Source organism: Helianthus annuus, chromosome 6 (genome assembly GCF_002127325.2).
Source record: "Helianthus annuus cultivar XRQ/B chromosome 6, HanXRQr2.0-SUNRISE, whole genome shotgun sequence".
NCBI classification, from domain to species: Eukaryota; Viridiplantae; Streptophyta; class Magnoliopsida; order Asterales; family Asteraceae; genus Helianthus; species Helianthus annuus.
Genome location: NC_035438.2, coordinates 77,093,880 through 77,109,789, shown reverse-complemented (window position 1 = coordinate 77,109,789; position 15,910 = coordinate 77,093,880). Strand labels below are relative to the sequence as shown.

Genomic DNA, 15,910 nt, shown 5'->3' with positions numbered 1-15,910 from the left:
CTAATAAATGTGGTTTTTTAAAGATATATTATTTTATTAAATGGTAAACAATATTACATTTATTCAACCCGTGTAATACACGTGGTTTTAAAGATATAACTTTTTTATTTGGTATATAAAATTATATTTATTCAACCCGAACAATATGGTTCTTATATATATAACTTTTTATTATTTAATATATACAATTATATTTATTCAACCCGTGCAATAAAAAAAGGGTTTTAAAAATATATTGTTTTATTGTTTAGTATATAAAATTTATTTATTCAACCCGTGTAATATACGGGATTATAACCTAGTACTACTACAACAACAATGCATGACAATACAAAACAAGATAACCGACACAGTACTTTGTTGTATTGCATTTAGCAACGGATCACCGATAGAATTTACCAAAGGATCACCCTCGGGAGTATCAACGATGGATTTCCAGTGGTGGTTAGGGGTAGTTACATGACAATATCATCAACATATTTTTGATGATATATTCCATTGAGGCATTACCAACAACGCTTGTTGAAACTAGAATGACTAGTAACCAATATAAATATAATTTGATTTCCTACTTACTAAACAAAAAAAATATATGCATTGTTGATAACACAATGCATTTTAAGTGCTACTAGCACATTATTAGTAGCTTAATCCTTAACAAACATTAAACTTGCAATGATTTTATTAAATAAAATGGACACATATATGTATCATATTTTACAAATATACAGACAAGATCAAAGACGAAAAACCATCATGTATATGTATAAAGCAAAATAAAACCTATTGAAATGAACTCTAAACCCTAAACCCTAAAACCACCGGCTCAAAATGCTTCATTGGAAATCCTCATTACTTCCATAGAAGCTTCAATTAAATTTGTTTATCAACTGCAACAAATTATAACTAAAAATCAATCCTAGAAGCAAACTTTAGCTTTAAAATTTGTTAAGAGTACCTTGTGATTACATCATTGTTGTTTAATCAAATGAAATAAAATGAATGGTTATATATTACCTGAACAACTGTAATTTGACATTGCATGCATGTGCAATGGCTTGATCAATCTGAGACTGTTCAACACCATTACACGAAACCTTGACATGCAAGTTACTCATCACTTGTCCCTTGAACCAAAACTGGATCTTTCCCTTCATCTTCAAATTCAACACCAATTCACGTTGATCCGCAGTCAATTTCACTTGTTTAGCATCATCGTCGTTCACCCCCAATCTCATAGCCTTCGGATGGATCATCAGATCATTAGTCGTCATCGCATTCTGCCTGAACCCATCCAAACGAACATTTGGCAATGAGAAACCCTCAACCTGATATCATCATGAAGGGTTGTATATTTCATGTGTGAATTAAAACAATATATAGAGAGAATATAACGCTTCATAATAGGCTTATTAAGGTGTAAATGAGCGTAAGCTTCTCGAGATAGGCTGGTTAAACTTAAAGTGAGCCAAGCTTAAAAGGGTTAGAGGTTTTATTGAGGATCATTTAATAAACAAAAGCTCGAGCCTGAGCTTCACATACCGATCTCAAGCCGGCTCACAAGGCTAAACATTTCTTTTATTTCATATAACTTTTATTTAATATTTAAATAAAATAAATAAATATATAAACATATTTTACTAGGTTCTTTTTACGTCGCGTGTTACCGCGAAACGAAGCAAATGACAATGTAAAACAAACGTTATTTGAAAATGTAGCATGTTATTTAGAAAGCCTAACCGTTAGAATCGGATCAGATGATATCATCGTACCATATTACGATACCAAATAAATACTTTATTTGGAATATAAATTCGTTTTTAATAAAACTTATACTGATCGAGGGTAAAAATTAAACAAAACTACGTACTTAAGCTTAAAAAAATAACGAACATAAGTTATTAAAGAAATATCAAATTAATTGAGAAAGCAAAGATGAATTAAAAACAAAGAATTATTAAAACAAAAAAAAAAACGATAAAGGAAATATGGTTTTAGAAAAGAAAAAAATAAAAATACGTTAAAAAGTAAATATAATAATAAAAGGAGAAACTGAAAATACACTAAAAGTTAAAAGTAATTATTAAAAATAATATATTAATAGAAAAAATTAATAAAAAGCTACATATTATTTTAAATTTAAATTTACTATTCATGATAGCTCGTAAACAATATATATAAAATATTATTTTAAATTTAAATTTACTATTCATGATAGCTCGTAAACATTATATATTGAAAATGTAGCATGTTATCTAGAAAGCCTAACCGTTAGAATCGGATCAGATGATATCATCGTACCATATTATGATACCAAATAAATATTTTATTTGGAATATAAATTCGTTTTTAATAAAACTTATATTGATCGAGGGTAAAAATTAAACAAAACTACGTACTTAAGCTTAAAAAAATAACGAACATAAGTTATTAAAGAAATATCAAATTAATTGAGAAAGCAAAGATGAATTAAAAAAAAAGAATTATTAAAACAAAAATAAACGATAAAGGAAATATGGCTTTAGAAAAGAAAAAATGAAAATACGTTAAAAAGTAAATATAATAATAAAAGGAGAAACTGAAAATACACTAAAAGTAATTATTAAAAATAATATATTAATAGAAAAAAATTATTAAAAAGCTATATATTATTTTAAATTTAAAGTTACTATTCATAATAGCTCGTAAACAATATATATAAAATTTATATTATAAAAACTATAGTTATAAGTATATATGTGAATAGTTATAAAGGGGAAGGATAAATCGAAAACCCACTTGAGTTGAGAAAACTCAGAAAACCTTTGTAAAAAAACCATGTAAACTCAAGATACATTTCTAAAAAAAATAGGAAATGTAATATACATATATTTGAACATTTTAAAAAAAGAAACACAAAAAAACACCAAGTAGTTTTTTTTAAAAAAATGTTACAAAATTTCAGGTTACATAATATGTATGTCCAAAGAAAATGTAACATATAAATTTTCAACATTTTTTAAAAAAAAAAATAGTAAGCGTTTTTTTCATTTTTTTTTTCATAAATAGGTCCGTGTACATTTATATTACATTTCCTATTTTTTTTAGAAAAAAATAAAAATGTTACATAGGGTTTATTTGGGTTTTCTCAACTCACATGGGTTTTCGATTTATCTTTCCCCTAGTTATAAAAATATATAAATAAACTAGTTAAAAAAGTTATAGATAAAATAAAGAGTTAAATGCTATTTTAATCCTTGTGGTTTGGGCTATTTTGCCATTTTAATCTAAATGTTTCATTTTTCGTCTATGGGTTTAAAAAGGTTTATCGTTGTCGTTTTAGTCCACTGGGTTAACTTCATCCATTATTTCTGTTAACGAGAAGGGCAATTTGGTGATTTTATAAGGCCAAATTGCCCTTCTAGCTAACAAAATTACATATAAAATGATCGAATTGCCCTTCTCGTTACCAGAAAAAAATGAAAGAAGTTAACATAGTGGACTAAAATGGCAACGATTAAACATTTTTGGACCCCACAAGCAAAAAATGATAACCTTTAGACTAAACTGATAAAATAACCCAAACTAGAGGGACTAAAATGGCATTTAACTCTAAAATAAATCTTAACTTGAGCCGATTCACAAGGCTAAACAATTTTTTTTATATATTTTCAAAGTAATCTTTAATTACAGATTTACAAAGCACCATATATTTCTTATTAACTAGTTAAATAATATGTATGTAGATAATTACAAAAAATATATAAATAAAGTAATTAAATATTAAAAAGAGTTAAATGCCATTTTAGTCCCTGTGGTTTGGACCATTTTGCCAGTTTAGTCCAAATGTTTCATTTTTAACCTGTGAGTCCAAAAAGGTTTCACAGTTGCCATTTTAGTCCACTTGGTTAACTTCATCCATTTTTTCTGTTAACGAGAAGGCTAATTTGGTCATTTTGTATGTAATTCTGTTAACTAAAAGGGCAATTCAGCCATATAAAATGACCGAATTGGCCTTCTCGTTAACAGAAAAAATGGATGAAGTTAAACCAGTGGACTAAAATGGCAATTGTGAAACCTTTTTGGACCCACAGGTTAAAAATGAAACCTTTGGACTAAACTAACAAAATGGCCTAAACCACATGGACTAAAATGGCATTTAACTCTATTAAAAAATAATAAATAAGCGAAACCCAAGCCAAGCTCAAAGCTTGAAAACTACTTACGAGCCAAGCTCTATCCGTAAAAGCTTAAGCCCGAGTTCAAGCCGAAACAAAACCAGCCTGGCTCAACTCATTTACACCCTGTAATATTTATTCTAATACAACCTTGGTCTCCACATGCAATTTCCCATAAACAAGTGTCATCTTCTTGTTATTGTTGGTCACATTAACCATTATCTGAACATCAATCGTTAATTGTTTATCCTTGTTCTGTTTGTTCTTCGGCTCCGTGACGTTAAGCTTGTAAACATCAAGCCGATGGACTTTAATTTCCGGTAGGTTAGATCGAACGAAAGCAAAGAAGGCGATTCCGAAGATTAGGATGAAAATTATTGCAGTCCAGGCGAGGAAGGAGGCCCAAGCGTAGCACACGTCACAACAGGAGGCGGAGCCACGGCGGTGACCGCCCTCGAGTGAATGCATTTGATGTATGCGGTTTTACGGGTTGAAAATGGAGTTTGATGATGATGATGATGATGATCGGCCATTGAAGAAATGGGTAGGAGAAGAAGAGGAAGGAGAGGGAATAAGGGGGAATTGAGAAGGAGAAGAAACAAGAGGCATGAGTTTGTGAGAGTGAATGGTGTTCTAAAATATAGGGGAACCATGCATGTGAATTTGGAAATGAATGGTGGATACTTTTTTGCATGTGTATTAGTATGTTGTACATTAAGCTTAGGTATTTGTGATTTTTCTGGCGGTAACCGATGATTATCTTTAGGGGAAGTCGTCGGTTGGGGTCTCGTTTGTGACAAAATGTCATGAGCGAGTCAGGGTTTACCACACTGGTGACAGGCTAGCGTTGTCTACGATCGTGGGCGAGAGTGACCTTTTATCTATGAGCATACCTGAGTGGTCTGGCTTTGTTGGACGTTAAAAAAAACTAATGTTCTGCCACAGCAAAAACACATAAACGCCCGCCTATGTTCCTTACATTATTGCTAACATCAAAATCACAAATCCTAAAAATAAACTGATGATGTTTTATGAAGTAATTGAGAAACGAATTCGTGTAATGTTTGGGTTTATTATTCTTTTCATAACATAAGGAAGTTGTATGTTCCTAGTAAGATCACTATGCTTGGATTGATCCGTAACATATCGATGAGGTTTTGATATGTATGAATATCACGAATACATACATGTTCTCTATCGACTATCTCTGGAATATAGTGATAAATTCATGAGGAATGTTTGGAGTTATTATGTGATAAAACTAGTCTACTAACTCTTGAGATGATCGCCAAACTCTTGACTCAAATATTAGGCCACCCGGGGCGGTGGAAGTTTCGTGTGTGATGCAATTTTTCAACGCGTGAAACTTGGCCAAATACCACCATCACCCATCAAACTTAACGCGTGAAACATTAATCCCATGATAAACTTAACGCGTGATAAATGGAAGATTGTGAGGGGATGTGAGGGTTTATTGTTAGGTGTTGTGAGTGATGGGCATTTCCATTAAAAAAGTTTGTGAGTGATGGAATAATGGTTGATAACATTGCGGAACTTGATTGGATGTTTTGAGTAATAAATGGGTGGTGAGTGATAACCACCCCTATAGCACCTAGATATTATTAAACGATCTTGGTATTGTCACCGAGCTGATTTTATACATCACTTTCAAACACTTCAAAAATCTTCATGTTTGTGCTTTCATTATTAGCAAGTTCGTCCCAAGGATTCCTAAAAATTGAGCAAAAAATGGGCCCCTAATTACAACTGAGTCAGTTCTAGTTTGGCTCGGTGTGGCTCGAACTTTTTAAATAGAGAGAACCTTCGAATTTCTACTTGAAATGAGACTTGAAACTAATATTTACGGGGAGTGGGAAAGGTTGCTTTTTTACACTTATAATGTGGGACAACCTTTAAAAGAAGAAAAGAAAAGAAGAGAAGAAACAAAAAAAAAAAAAAAAAAAAATTACACTTGCGATGTGTGACAAACTTTTAAAAAAAAATAAAGAAACAGAATTCTTTTATACTTGTGATGTGGGTTAACCTTTTAATAACATGTGTAGCGGGCAATATTCATCTTTGGGTGTTTTGCATTATGTGTCAGCCCAGTCAGCAATCGAGTATTATGGGGCGTTTTCTAAAATGGGTGTAGTGGGGATGTGGGGATTGTGGGGCATTATGTTTGTAATTAAAAAAATCTCATTGGCCAAATAATGTAAGCTCAAATGTGATTGGACAAGATTTCCCCCACCCGGCGTGATTTATAAAACGCCCAAACTAAAAAAAAAGCCAAACACGCCCACGGGAGCGGAGGTGCCGGCGTTTTCCGACATTTTCGGGCGAGATTTCGGGCAAAAAACGCCCCACTACGTTCAGTCTAAAAGAAGAAAAGAAAAGAAGAGAAGAAAAAGAATGAAAAAAAAAAATAAAAAGTGTCGTTGACAACGATTGAAATTGAGACTTGTATATCATCTTCAGATGGTTTTTCAAACTACACTAAGTGGCTGTTTGGTAACATCTAAATGCTTAAGTGTTGAATTAGTAAGAGGTCTAAACCATTAAGAGCATGTATAATGCTTAACCATTTAGAGGCAAATGTCTGACCAATTCAGATTAGAGGTCGTAACCATTTAGAGGCAAATGTCTGAACCATTCAGACATCTGCTCGTGAAACAAACAGTCTGAACCATTAAGTGCTGAACCAGTAAGAGATCTGAACCATGAAGAGCCTCATTAAGAGGTAAACAAACAGCCCCTAACAAGATTTTAATATATGTATATACTAAATATATTATTTTAAATATATATATCAGTTCTTTTTAAATTCCAGACCCCTTGAGAGACTGAGCCATGGACAGTCGCTCTCCCCGTTTAGGCCGGGCCTGATTATTAGACCAAGTGTACTGGGGCGTGTCCCCCCCCCCCCCGATACCGCCCGAAAACGCCGGAAAACGCCCGGCCCCCCACTACTCTAGGCGTTTTGGGGCGTTTTTTCGAAAAAAATGGATCTGGCGTTTTATTTAAAACGCTTCAAGGGTGTTTGAATGGCCAATCAAATGAGGACATGTGGGTTTAGAGAGAGAGATGGAATGTGGGGTTTGATTTGGCCGGATTTTTGGCCGGAATTTCAAATGGGTTTGCAGGTCATATGCACGAAGAAGAAGGGCTTTGTTTTAAAACTTTGATATTGACACTTAGGCCCCTATAGTTTTAAACTTTATTATTTTCTGTTTTCACACATTAGGCCCCAAAGTAAATTTTTAGTATTGTATTTTTTTAATTTAGTGAATTATTTTAAGTTTTTTTTTTCGGTTGTTTTTTATTTTCTGCTTTTTTTTCGGTTTTTTTAATTTCAAGTATTGTATTTGTTTAATTTAATGAATTAATTTAAAAAAAATAATTGAGAAATCATTGCATGGGCGTTATTGGAATAATGCCTCACTACACCACTTTATGCTATAATGCCCCATGATGACTGGGATGACACGTGTCGAATAATGCCCCATGGTAAGGGCATTATAACAATTTACCACTACACATGGTCTTGGCCATAAACATCTCTACTGTAATTTGATTTGACATGACAATCCTGATTGTGCATTTTATATACGCTTATATGTATATTAATTTAATCTATATAGTATCTATATACTATAGGATAAATTACACTTTTCGTCCTTTATGTTTGTACTAGATTACAATGGATGCCTTTTAATTTTAATAATTACAGTCACGGTCCTTTTTTTGTAAAACTCGTTACACCCTAAGTCCTTTAGCATTAACCAGGTTAAAATTTTAAGTTAAATGTGGTATGTGCATAGCACATGAGGGTATTATAGTCTTTTCCTATTCTAATTCAATAAAACAAAAAAAAAAAAAAAACTTTTAAAAGACCTTCACCCATCCCTCTCTTCAGTTCTCCCCACTCCTCTCTTTCTCTCTCTAACACCCACCACCGCCACCATCAGCCAAACTCCGCCACCATCAGCCAAACTCCGCCACCATCAGCCACCCACCACCACTCTCTCCCCCCTCTCTCTCTCTACCCCTCCCTTTATTCACCTATGTTTGTTCGACCTCCACCGCACATGGTGGTGGTTTGGTGTTAAGATTTTCTGATGGAAACCCTAGATCCGGGCTGACACTGCCGCCAGAAAAGCCAACGCCACCCCAGAGACGATCGTCCCCACCCCACACGATTATATTCATTACCCCATTTTTCGTATTCATCTCCGGTTTGAAAGAGGTGTTCTTGATAGAGACCATTTGAAAGAGATTAGAGGGATGATTTGGTGAAGTTCTTGGATCGAAGTGCGGAGTTCTAGGAGAATAGTTGCTGGATGTTTGTAAACATGAGCTGGGATGTGGATTCTTTGAGTTAGTGTGTTGGATGCGAGAAGGTGAAGATGAAGAATAGGGGTTTCAGTTTCTGAACTGTCACGATGATCTGTAGGTAATTTTAGTACATTCTTTAATAATCACTTTTGTTGGCACTAGCAGGAATAATATCATAATCCGAAGCAGATGCAGGTTACCCAGTAGGATATATGGCAACATTATTTTTAATTTAACTTACGTTGGAATTTGAAAATAATAAACAAAAGAACTGAAGAAGCTAAAAATACCTCTTTTTCTAAAATATATCCACCAGATACAAAGAACCCATTTCACATTCATCTTCATGGTTTTAGTGTATTTGACTTTCAGAAACAGCTGGGTTGCAGATCTGCAAAGGGTTAGGGGCGGTGGTGTGGCCGGAGTGGTGGTGGTGGCGGCAGGATGAGGTGGTGATGGCAAGATGTGGTGTTTAGGGTTAGGAAATTGGAAAGATAAAATGTATATGTAATTTTTTTGTTTTATTTATTAAACAATTAAATAAAAACATGAATTGACCAAAATACCCTTAACTGAATAAACCTAACTAAAAATTTTAATCTGGTTAGTACTAAAGGACGTATTGTGTAACGGGTTTTGCAAATAAAGGATTGTGACTGTAATTATTGAACTTAACGGCTATCTGTTGCAATCCGGTACAAACATAAAGGACGAAAAGTGTAATTTATCCTATACTATATAATAAAAAAAAACTACTTTAGAAACACTTCTCATCGTACTAGGTCATCTTTTATAGATAATTATCCTTTTAATTTAATCTCTTCTAATTAATTATAAGATAATTCTCCTACTAAATATTATTTAATTTAATATCTTATATTATAGATATCATTTAATATCTCACACTTCTAGATTAATGTACAGGATTCCTCATACTAAATATTATTAGTTTAATATCTTATGGATAATTATTATTTAGTTCAATCCCTTCTCATTTATAATATCATTTATTTGAATTAATTATATTTGAACGTTTTTTTAGTTTGGTATCAAATAAATTTTACGAAACTTATACGGAGTTTTAAATAAAGGGTTAAATTTATTGAGACTTTGTTAAAAAATTTTACAACAACAGAATAATCTATTTTTATCACGAAAACCAAACTTTATATTAATATATTAAATTTAATCTCTTCTAATTAATTATAGATCACTCTCCTACTAAATATTATTTAATTTAATATCTTATATTATAGATGTTATTTATTATCTCACACTTCTCACACTTCTGGATTAATGTACAGGATCTCTCCTACTAAATATTATTAGTTTAATATCTTATGGATAATTATTATTTAGTTCAATCTCTTCTCATTTATAATATCATTTACTAGGTTATAACCCCGTGTATTACACGGGTTAAATAAATAAATTTTATATATTAAATAATAAAATAATATATCTTTAAAAACCTCATTTATTGCACGGGTTGAATAAATATAATTTTGTTTATTAAATAATAAAAAGTTATATCTATAAGAACAATATTCTACGGGTTGAATAAATGTAATTTTATATACCATAAAAAGTTATATCTTTAAAACCACGTGTATTACACGGGTTGAATAAATAAATTTTATATACTAAATAATAAAACAATATATCTTTAAAAACCCCATTTATTGCACGGGTTGAATAAATGTAATTTTATATACCAAATAATAAAAAAAAATTACATCTTTAAAAATATGTGTATTACACGGTTTGAATAAATGTAATTTTATGTACTAAATAATATATATATATATATATATATAGGGTAAGGATAGTGTAAAAAGGGCCTAAAGTGTGAGAAGTGTGAGAAGTGTATTATAACACTATATATAATACTATATAACACCATATAAACACCGTATAACAATATGTAACATCATATAATACCATTTAACACTAAGTAACACTATATAACATTATATAACAAATATAACACTATACATCTATCATAGACATGCTATCAGACAAACTATAGTGTTATATTTGTTATATAATGTTATACAGTGTTACATAGTGTTATATGGTATTATATGGTGTTACATATTGTTATACGGTGTTTATATGGTGTTATATAGTATTATATATAGTGTTATAATACACTTCTCACACTTCTTACACTTTGAGCACTTTTTACAGGATCCTCTACCTATATATATATAATATATATACATATATCCCTAAAAAACCCCGTGTATTGTACGAATTGAATAAATCTAATTTTATACATCAAATAATATAAAGTTATATCTTAACAAACCTCATGTATTACATGGGTCGAGTAAATGTAATTTTGTATAGTGAAAATAAAAATGTTTAATATATTAACACAAAGTTTGGTTTTCGTAATAAAAATAGATTATTCCGTTGTTGCAAAATTTGTTAACGAAGTCTCAATAAATTTAACACTATATTTAAAACTCCGTAAATGTATAAATGATAAATAATATAAGTTAATTTTATTTGAAGTTTCGTAAAATCTATTTGATACCAAACTAAACAAAATGTTCAAATATACAGTTAAGATCAAATTAGATAATTAAGTTTGAATTTGAGGTAAATAGATAAATATAAACGTAATAATTAGTTCAAATAAATAATATTATAAATGAGAAGAAGATTAAACTAAATAATAAGTATCCATAAGATATTAAACTAAATAATATCTAGTAGGAGGGTTATCTATAATTAATTAAAAGAAATTAAATTAAAATAATAATTATCTATAAGAGATGCCCTAATATGATGACAAGTGTTCTCAAAGTGGTTTCTTTTATTATATAGTAAATATTTGAATTAATTATATTTGAACGTTTTTTTGGTTTGGTATCAAATAAATTTTACGAAACTTAAAATAAAACTAACTAATATTATTTATCATTTATACATTTACGGAGTTTTAAATAAAGGGCTAAATTTATTGAGACTTCGTTAACAAATTTTACAACAACATAATAATCTATTTTTATCACGAAAACCAAACTTTATATTAATATATTAAATATTTTTATTTTCACTATACAAGATTACATTTACTCGACCCATGTAACACATGAGGTTTTTTAAGATATAACTTTTTATTATTTGATATATAAAATTAGATTTATTTAATTCGTCCAATACACGGGGTTTTTTAAGGATATATATTTTTTATTTAGTACAGGAAATTATATTTATTCAAACCGTGTAATGCACATATTTTTAAAGATGTAATTTTTTTATTGGTTGGTATATAAAATTACATTTATTCAACCCGTGTAATAAATTAGGTTTTTTAAAGATGTATTATTTTATTATTTGGTAAACAATATTACATTTATTCAACCTGTGTAATACACGTGGTTTTAAAGATATAACTTTTTTATTTGGTATATAAAATTATATTTATTCAACCTGTAGAATATGGTTCTTATAGATATAACTTTTTATTATGTAATATAACATTATATTTATTCAACCCGTACAATAAATGAGGTTTTAAAGATATATTGTATTATTATTTAGTATATAAAATTTATTTATTCAATCCTGTGTAATACACGAAGTTATAACCTAGTATAAGTATAAAAAAACTAGTTATATATATTGTTTTCGAGAGATGATGAATAGTAGATTTATTTTTATAAATGACGAAACACTGGTTAACACCGATGGTTAACTAGCTGAATTGTCTCTTACGTGGGTTCAATCTCCTTCTTTACTCGCCAATGACTAATGTCCTGCAAAACAGCAACACCGTTAGCTCGTTAAGAGGGGAATATAGGGGGTTTCCCTCTTAACCGGGCTCCGGCGTGAGAATAAGTACTGATCTGAGGAAGAAAACAGTGTGTGTTGTGGGTGAAAGTGAGGAGAATAGAATGGATAACTTGAATGATGAAGGGTCCTATTTATAGCCGGAGGGTGAAGAAGGGAGGAGCAACCTTGCCAGCTGTTATCGGGCGCCGGCTGTCCGACCAAGGGGAATATCCTCTTGGTCTCCTCTGCTGTGTCCAGGATAGTGGTCCACGTGGCGCGTCGATATTGGTCCATGCTGGAGAAAACGTACTGCTGTTGTCGGTCTGCTCCCAGATTTGTTGCAGGTCTACATGGCGCTCGATGACTGGTGACACGTGTTGTCCTTTCTGTCAGAAGGAGCATCTTTGGTGCCACCTTGACGTCTTCCAGAAGCTTCTAGAAGCTTCTGGATTTACTTGCTGATGTAGGCGCCATGTTGGACTGAAAAAGTGGTGTGGTCCCTGCCATGTGGATAAGGAATTGGGACCATACCTCTTCAAGTCCCCCCCAGTCCAGTGTGTCTTCTAGTTGAGTTGATCGTCTAGGAGGGTTTCTGGACCTATAAGGGTAGTGGTTGTTTTCTTTTTTAAAACGCATGCTGGTTGCCTTGCGCGATTGAGCCAAGTGGACGCATGGCGCATGGTGTATGGTGGTAACCTTACAAAGTTGAGCCAGGTGGACGCACGGCGCATGGCGTATGATGGTAACTTTACAAAGTTGAGCCAACTGGACGCCTTGCGCATGGCGTATGATGGTAACCTTACAAAGTTGAGCCAGGTGGACGCACGAGGCATGGCGTATGATGGTAACTTTACAAAGTTGAGGCAGGTGGACGCACGACGCATGGCGTATGATGGTAACTTTACAAAGTTGAGCCAACTGGACGCACATCGCATGGCGTATGATGGTAACTTTACATAGTTGAGCCAACTGGACGCACGTCGCGTGGCGTATGATGGTTCCTTCTAAGAGAAGTTTCTTTTCTTGGCTTGAAGATAACTGACATGACTTTCTGATGTCTCTGTCTTTTCGGAGGTGAACAGTCACCTTTGCAGGTGTGTAAGTTACTTTTCGCCAGGGTGTCAGTCGTGTGCCGCCCACGTTCCCAAAAAGTAAGGCGACAGTTTCTCTTTCCTCTGACGTGTCTTTTCCCCATTGATCGACGGTCTGTCTTCCTGACGGTCCACTACCCATCGCATTTAATGCGATAGGTATAAATAGGTGGCGGTTCCTTATTTTTTCTTCACTTTTGAATTGCAAAATCCGTTTTTCTCTCTTCTTCCTTCTCTTATCCTCTTCTTCATATCTCTTCTTTCTTTCTTTTATCTCCAAGTTATTCTTCTTGTAATCATGTCTACTAGAGTGAATCCTTCCACTAAGAAGAGAAAGTATAAACCTAGGAACCCTCCTAGTCCTGATCATGCTGAGATTAGTTGGAAAGAAGAAGAGTTCCACAACCTTGTTCGTGACATGGGTTTTCATTCTGAGTGGGGTGCTCAGTTCCCAACTCCCAACTCCACTGCTCTGGATGCTCCCCCGGGGTATATAGCGTTGTATGCTGCCTACTTCCGGGAGGGTAACTTCCGTCTCCCCATGACGAAGTTCACTGCTGAAGTTTTGACAAACTATGGGTTACATATCTCTCAGATTAACGCCTTAGGGTTACCTCAGCTTACACATTTCAAATTTATATGCAGGGCCAACCGTATTGAGCCAACCTTCGAGATGTTTAACGTTTTTTATTTCGTGAGTTATACTAGTGGCTTCTACTCCTTTAACTCCCGGACCAGTGGGGTTAGTCCTTGTAGTACTAACCCACCGAAGAGTCTGCATGATTGGAAGCAGAAGTTTTTCTATATTCGTCGTGGAGTCATTCCGGTCGATATGCATTATCGGGCAGAGAGTGAAGGAGTTCCCCGCATAAATGTGTCAATAGATTTTGCTGAGCAGGAGTGGTATAAGGCGTTGACTCAGAAGGCTACTTCTATTTCCCTACTTGAAGAGAGGGCGTTGGTGGGTGCTGGTATGAGCATGTTGTGGGTCCCGAAGAACCCTAGGGGTATCCCTGTTTATGGCTATCAGGGGAAAGGTATTAGTGTTGTTCATTTATGTTTTTGTTCTTCTTTGATTTCGTTATGCTCTTCCTCATGTTTTTGTATTTTACAGTTGGGTATAGTTTGTTGAATGTTCTCGATCCAAAGGCTGCTGGTGCCATGGTTGAAGCGATATTACCTGAGGGGAAGCCTGTGTGGTTGGATCAGATCCGGGACCGTTTCTTGCACCCTACCAGCGATAGTTTTGCTGCTTATGCCAATACTATCTTAGGTAAAGATGATGGGGGTGATTTTGATGATACTACTGACCCTACTCGAGAGGAGGTTATTGTCCTCTCGAGTGAGGGTTCTAACAGATCACGTGAAGGCCTAATCCCTCGTTCCTCGCGTGCAGGTCCGTCGCAAGGGGCTGCGAACGAACTCGTGAATGAGCCTGTTGGTGATGATGCTGATCCTCCGGTTGAAACTGCCGAGCAGTTAAAAACCAGAAAAAAAATAAGAAGTTGGATAAGTCTGAGAAGAAGGAGAAGAAGGTTGAGGAAAATGTTACTGAAGCTCCTCGTAAGCAATCTTCTAACCACCTTTTCTTGGACTATGTTGTCGTTTCTGACACGCTCTCTGGTTTAGGCGCAGGAGAGAAGCACGCTGAGCGTGATCCCGATGACGATGAGACTCTGACGGAGATCATGAAGAAGAAAACGGTTCTCGAAGACAAGAAGAAAGAGCTTGATGAACAAGCTGCTGTTGCGCTTGCCCCTAAAAAGTCTAAGCTCCAACAGGAAACTCCTCCTGCACCCTCAGAGTCAGAGATTGACCTAGGTGTGTTTAGTGCAATGCGTGGTAATCTCCTGGAGAAGATATATGCGGCTTCTGGTTCCCAAGGTAAAGATCTTTCATTTGAATTTCTTGTCATTTACCTTTCGTTCTTCCTTTTAACTATCATGCTTATCTCGAAACAGGTGCAAAATCGGGTAAGGGCACTCGTCAGGTCGATATTTCCAAGATTACCCATCCTGCTTCTCCGCCTTCTAGAACCTTTGGTCTGTCTCCTCCTCATCCTAACTCAAAAGGCAAGGAGAAAAAGGATGAAGTGGAGCAGGTGGAGAAAGTTGCGGAGAATATTGCTGGGGTTGGTGGTGCTGGTGGTGGCGATGATGGTGATGGGGCTCGTGGTGCTGGTGATGATGTCCAAGAGGAATCTAGTGAGGCTACTCCTCACCACACTATCTACACCAAGGTTGTCCAGGGTTTGGGCCAGGGTGGTGCTTCTGGGACTCACCATAGCCCAGAATACATACATGTTCAGGGTGGGTCCTGGGATACCCACAATCCTGCCTGTGCTGATCTCCGGAATGCCCCCCGGTGGAACTTGACCCAAGGCTCACGGATGACCGAGCTCGCTAACTGCCGTGAGTTCTTTTCTCTTTCCCTCCCCCCTGCTGAGAGATTATTTCAAAAAAGACGCAATCGGTTGGATCTCTTGGATGATCATATCCACGATGGGGTTAACTTTTTTGCCACTTCCCAAGAGATCGCTCG

At 34.3% G+C, this 15,910-nt stretch overlaps 1 protein-coding gene and 1 long non-coding RNA gene across 2 annotated transcripts; one reads left to right on the top strand and one right to left on the bottom strand.

Moving 5' to 3' along the window:
• Window positions 1–886: 886 nt before the first annotated feature.
• On the bottom strand, window positions 887–4,625 carry LOC110864132. Its single transcript, XM_022113215.2, has 3 exons — window positions 4,308–4,625; window positions 1,018–1,328; window positions 887–890 (listed from the first exon to the last, which is right to left on the bottom strand). Exons 1-3 carry the CDS (start codon window positions 4,623–4,625, stop codon window positions 887–889), a joined length of 633 nt encoding a protein of 210 aa, XP_021968907.1.
• Window positions 4,626–8,072: 3,447 nt separating this feature from the next.
• LOC110864133 lies at window positions 8,073–9,099 on the top strand. The gene is made up of 2 exons (XR_002549654.2): window positions 8,073–8,610; window positions 8,865–9,099. It is a non-coding gene; the product is annotated as an uncharacterized LOC110864133 (long non-coding RNA).
• Window positions 9,100–15,910: the final 6,811 nt, after the last annotated feature.